Source organism: Lottia gigantea (assembly GCF_000327385.1).
Source record: "Lottia gigantea unplaced genomic scaffold LOTGIsca_213, whole genome shotgun sequence".
In the NCBI taxonomy this organism is placed as follows: Eukaryota; Metazoa; Mollusca; class Gastropoda; family Lottiidae; genus Lottia; species Lottia gigantea.
This window is the reverse complement of record NW_008708488.1, coordinates 186666-193166: the sequence shown is the minus strand read 5'-3', so window position 1 is coordinate 193166 and position 6501 is coordinate 186666. Positions and strand designations below refer to the sequence as shown.

Sequence of the window (6501 nt, the reverse complement as noted above, 5' to 3'; positions counted from 1 at the left end):
TGGATATGTTTTCGGGTCATTAAACTGTACGGATGGGATAGCACCTTTTTTATTGGCTGAAGCGACAGATATTTTGGACATGGTTGATATTCTGAAAAACGACAAAATTGATTATACGGTATTTGTATGTTGTTTATGTAAAGCATGTGGTTCTATGTTACAAAGAAACAGTATATCTCGGCAGAATAAACATTTTTTCAACAATGGTGCATCAAATAACCGTAATCCTACCAATAGTGGTCTGAAAAGCATATAAAGTATCTAGTGCTCTCCCTTGGCATGTTATGAAAGCGGCCACAATAATATACACGTTATTTTACTAAAAATGAATTTTTGTTCTTTGTTTGAATGTATAGTTCAGTTTGGCGTATATCTTTCACGTAAATATTGCAGTAAAAGTTTCAAAAGCTGTCGGCTGTTTTTAATGCATGCCATGATTTCCAGGTCTTTGCATCACTAAAACGTGACCATTTCATACAAGTTGAAGGTCGCTCGATATAAAATAGATAGTAAACATGGCTATATATCTTTACTAAGGAAAAGTGGCTATAATTAATAGACTGAAGTTTTGTTTGTTGTCGTAGTAGTAAAAGTTTATTTACCTTTGTAAACAGTGAATATTCTTACACTGTCGAAGTAAATGTGACCATTGTACTTAACCCGAGCTTGTTGATTGGCTGTAGATATCATATTTGATACCGGTAGTTGTATTTGCTGAGTTTTTTTTATTTCGCGGGTATTACAAAACTAATCGTGTACTGTGATAGAATGTAGCCTTCCTAAATAAGTTATTCTCAATCAGTTCTCTGGCTTTAGCATGTTCCTTAAGCTACGTTAAGATAATTATCAACATCTAGTAGGATGTGGATAATAATCGTACAATCAACGTACCGTTGCATAAGGAATATGAGATGACACAGGCTTTTAGTAGAACAATGTTGACTAAAAATATCAGAAAACAATAAAGATACGTAATTGTAACTTTATTTTAAGTACATATATATTGAATTTACGCATACATACCATTTTCTAAACCAGGCAGGCAATATATTCATGTAGGGGAGACCGGGGTTAAGAGGCCCACGGGAAAACTACGTCTTAGAATAAACATAAAATTTAAACTTTGCCAAAAAGAGCATATATTCATCAGTAGATATACCTGGTGTTATAAATAACATAACAGGATCCTTATATAATCCGATAAATCCAAAAAACTTAATAAAAATGCAATTAACTATTGAAAAACGCTTAATATTATGATTAAGCGTTTTTTGATAATTACTTAGTTTTATAAATTTTCCAATTTTCTAGAACTTACAAGGATTCGGTTGTAACTTTATTCACTGATGGATATATACTCATATTGACCATTCTTGAGAATTAAATTTATGTTCATTCTAAGACGTAGTATCACTTTAAGAACGTCACGTATCTGATAGTTGCAAATGTAATGGTCCGATAATTTTAATATGCGTAAGATTTAATAATTAAAATACTTATGATTCACTTTTTTCGTTTATGAAAATACTGATTTTCAATATCTCTCTATTAAACAATTAACAGAAATTATAATTATATTTTATATTGATCGTGTTATCTTATTATTTTATTCATTTGTTATATTATTTATATGTTAATATATTTGCTCTATTTTCTATTCTTATAAAGTATATGACAATGTTTATTTATATTTATGATTTGTACTTTAAAGATTCCGGATTATTGTGATGTTATCATAGTAATATTACTTTATTAGATACTGTCAGAGATAGAACAGGTGAGTACACAAGAGGGAGACATGGTAGCAACATTTTCAGTATATCACAGGCAGTCACCTATCTGTGTCAAATCATACCAAAAATCTAATTTGTGCAAGATATTGTATCACTTTAAGAACGTCACGTATCTGATAGTTGCAAATGTAATGGTCCGATAATTTTAATATGCGTAAGACTTAATAATTAAAATACTTATGATTCACTTTTTTCGTTTATGAAAATACTGATTTTCAATATCTCTCTATTAAACAATTAACAGAAATTATAATTATATTTTATATTGATCGTGTTATCTTATTATTTTATTCATTTGTTATATTATTTATATGTTAATATATTTGCTCTATTTTCTATTCTTATAAAGTATATGACAATGTTTATTTATATTTATGATTTGTACTTTAAAGATTCCGGATTATTGTGATGTTATCATAGTAATATTACTTTATTAGATACTGTCAGAGATAGAACAGGTGAGTACACAAGAGGGAGACATGGTAGCAACATTTTCAGTATATCACAGGCAGTCACCTATCTGTGTCAAATCATACCAAAAATCTAATTTGTGCAAGATATTGTTGATTTAAACAAACACACATTATTTAATAAAATTCGGACAAATTCGAACTTGTCCGAGATCTCATCATTATAAATATTAACACCAAATTTCATTTAAATTGGATGAAAACTGTAGTCTTTATTGTGTTCACAAAGAAATTTTGACGCGTTTTTCATAAGTCAAGGGCAATAACTCAAAAACCGTTCATCAAAAGATGGCCAAATTCGAACTTGTCCAAGATCTCATCATTATAAATATTCACACCAAATTTCATTGAAATTGGATGAAAACTGTAGTCTCTATTGTGTTCACAACCAAATAACCGTTCATCGAAAGATCGTTAATTCGAAGTTGTCCAAGATCTCATCAATACATTATAATGTGGGCGAATACAAAGGTTAAAACAAATTTGAAAATTCGCTAGTTGCATTTTATAGTGTCGTCAGTGATGTTACATTGAATAGTGTCGAGAGTGATATTAAATTTAAAAATGTCGTGTTAGATGTTAAATTGAATAGTGTCGTGAGCGATGTTACATTGAACTGTGTTGTGAGTGAGGTTACAATGGATAATGGATGAAAAATGTAAAGTGTAATTAGTGATGTTGAATTGAATACTGTCGTGAATGATGTTACAATGAATAATGTCGTGATTGATATTAAATTGGATAGTGTCGTGAGTGATTTTACATTGGATAGTTTCGTGAGTGTTTGTTAAATTAGAAAATTTTCGCGAGTGATGTTAAATTGAATAGCGATATGGGTGATGTTACATGGAATAGTGTCGTAAGTGATGTTTCATCGAATAGTTTTGTGAGTAATATGTTACATGGAATAGTGTTGTAAGTGATGTTTCATCGAATAGTTTTGTGAGTAATATGTTACATGGAATAGTGTTGTAAGTGATGTTTCATTGAATAGTTTTGTGAGTAATATGTTACATGGAATAGTGTTGTAAGTGATGTTTCATCGAATAGTTTTGTGAGTAATATGTTACATGGAATAGTGTTGTAAGTGATGTTTCATTGAATAGTTTTGTGAGTAATATGTTACATGGAATAGTGTCGTAAGTGATGTTTATTGAATAGTGTTGTGAGTGATGTTACAATAAATAGTTTAATGATGTTAAATTGAATATTGACTTTGGTGATATTAAATTGGGAAGTACCGTAACTGATGTTTCCACAATTCTTAACCTACGCTACCCTTCCCATTACCAAAACTTATTTAACTGGTCTCAGAATATGTGTACTCTTTCATGTATTTCCCTCTACACTGTAAAAAATTACCTTCGATTAACAGAAAAATTCCGGCACCTGATTTACCAGAATTTAAAAGTTGCCTTCAGTTATATAACAGAATTTCTTGTAAAAGAAAATATTTGTTGTGCTTACATTAGGATTAGGCTTCGAACTCAAAGAGTTGGCCTACCTACCTACATGTAGTAGGTCTAGTATAGTAGTAAAGTAACAGGCCTACATTAAGCTAGACCTAGCAATAACGCATAAGTTGCGGTATTAAGTGTAAAAGATATAGGTCTGGCTTAGATATTAGAGATTGTGCACCTTACTTAACTTAACAAGACATTGATAATACAGTTATTGAATGATTTTGAGAATGACTGACGACACTCGACGACGACAGGGTCACTATCTATTAGTGATGGGCCGATTGTCGCAAATAATCGGTTGTCGATCGATTATGTCCTACCGATTGCGACAATCGATTTAGAACATGAAAAATCGATCATCGGTAAAGTCATTTTCAAACACACCTTTCAAAGCTATTTTCACACGAACGCACCTCAAGGGAGGCCACTTTACTGTCTAGTCGCAGACTGGTACGCAGACGACATGGAAGAAGGCATAAAACACATTTTTCCCCATCTAGGCAACAAAACAAATTCAAAAGTATGGAATACTTTGGCTTTAAAGTTAATGAGGACGGGCCATCCATCAAATCCAATCTATGTATGCCAAGTTGAAAGAAAAACCATAACCAATCTTCATTATAAAAAATACTATTTTTGGTATTAAATAGACAACAATGATGAAAACACATGCATTCCTTTGATTTATTTCATCAAAAACTGGCATCACATCCAGCCAGGTGTTCATGAGGTAACATAAGGCAGACGACGTTTCAGTGCAGTAGTAGAGTAACGTTGTTGAAAATATTATCCCCTTTTGAAATTGTCTGAACATCCAATATCATTAGTAAAATTTCTCAAATTATCCAGGAATGAGTGGTGGAATATATTTCAAAACACAATTTTGATTAAGTCCAATATTCTGCGAAGTCGAAACTGACGCCATTCACAATAAACAATAAAGCCATGAGAAGTTTCAGAAAATGTTTAACATACATCGTTCATTGTTTAGTTTGATATTGCTATACCTATTCCTATACCGATCCTCCTTTCGAAAGAATTTATCAATTAATTTGAAAATATTGCACGAGATATTAATATATATGTATAGTTAAAATATGTTGGCCAAATGGATGACATGAGTACTGTTTAAGTTCCCCCCACCCTAAAAAAAAAGAAAGATATAAAACACAGCTAGCGAATGCGCGCTCCAAGCTTTTTGTGCTGAATTGAAACAACTTTTATTTGTTCTCTGTTTGAGACAAATATCCTCTCTGATATCAACTATATTCATATTTGAGTCAACATGTTAATTGAATAATTGGAAATTTAAAGTTTATCAAGATTTATATTATTTTTATATATTATTATAAGTAAACTAAAAATCCACTGTTGATTGTACATTATATAAACGTCTTTAATTGAATCGTGTTGATTAAAGTTTTAAAATAAAGGATTTTATTGGTATTTGTTCTGGATCAGTCTACTTTATACATCTTTATTTTGTAGTTTGGTCCACGTGTCTCGAATTTCACTTGGCTTCAGTTCATAAAATGCTACTGATACATTGGATGGGAATTCACTACTATTTACATTCTCTTCCAATTTTAGTTCAATGATATTAAACTTTAACACCTCTCTTACAATACCTGTCAGAAACACATCCTCAGGCCAAACAAAGGTCAACCGAGAAGATGGATGGATAGTCCGAAAGGCCATTTCAGACGACATAACATACAAAGGTCCAATACAATAACGAGGGTACATAATAAAGGGATATGCTTTATAGGAGACAGGGTGTTTTCCGAATCTTTTGGTGTGTCCAAACTTCACACTAGATCCAAAGATTGCTTCATCCTTTTTGTCCATGTTTTGGTATAATTTGTTCAATAACATGACAATGTCTAAAAGTACGTCGTCGTCTGCCTTGGCGATAAATTGTGTTCCTGGACAATGTTCCTGTATCCATATGTAGCCACTCATTATTTTGTACATTGAATGAAAATATGACTCGGTAAAATCAAACAAGAGAATATCCTTATACATTTCACCCTCTGATTTAACCTTATCATTTAAAATAATAGAAGGTCGTTTAAACAGAAGAAACAATACTTTAAACCGTTTCATTTTTTCCGGGTAGTGGTTGACATTTCCCCAGGTTTCTCGAATAACCTGCCTCTTATCTATACATTCTGCTATGCTGAATACCAGAATTGTCAAATATGGTGGTTGTTTTTCGCAGAAATCTTGATTTTGGATGGTTTCATTTAGATAAAAATTTGAGATGACTTTTGAACTCGGTGAAAAATAATATAGGTAATATATTCTCGCACACAATATATATGAAATAAACAACACGATAAAATACATCCATAATTTCTGGCGAATCTGAAATGTAAAAATAAATAATTAAAGCAAAAATCAGTTTCTGTTATTGTGACGTAACATGCAATAGCCATTTTCATTCAAGAGAACTTTGTAATAACAATAAATATGCCATTTTATATATGTATCTATACTTGATCAGACTTAATTCGTTTTGAATGTTGTCCTATACTAGTTTTGAATATGGTTATTAATACAATTTCACCCAATTCAAAACCTTCACCTTGGTATCAATCTACAAACATTAAGAAAATTTTCAAAAAGAGTGCCTCATAGAAAGAACCATTTTCAGGCATTCGAATAAGTCCCACATGCAGTGTTTAATAGAAACAGCATGCCTTTTCGATTGGCTTTAAAATGGGGGAACAAATCAAAAAACCTGAAACAATTCATAATAATGGGAAATAAATT

The 6501-nt window shown here is 31.3% G+C and overlaps 1 protein-coding gene across 1 annotated transcript; it reads right to left on the bottom strand.

The window, feature by feature from the left end:
* Window positions 1-5193: 5193 nt before the first annotated feature.
* On the bottom strand, window positions 5194-6075 carry LOTGIDRAFT_143702 (hypothetical protein; the record flags this gene model as incomplete). Its single annotated transcript, XM_009054344.1, has 1 exon — window positions 5194-6075. The coding sequence occupies one exon, from the start codon at window positions 6073-6075 to the stop codon at window positions 5194-5196; it is 882 nt and encodes a 293-aa protein (XP_009052592.1).
* Window positions 6076-6501: the final 426 nt, after the last annotated feature.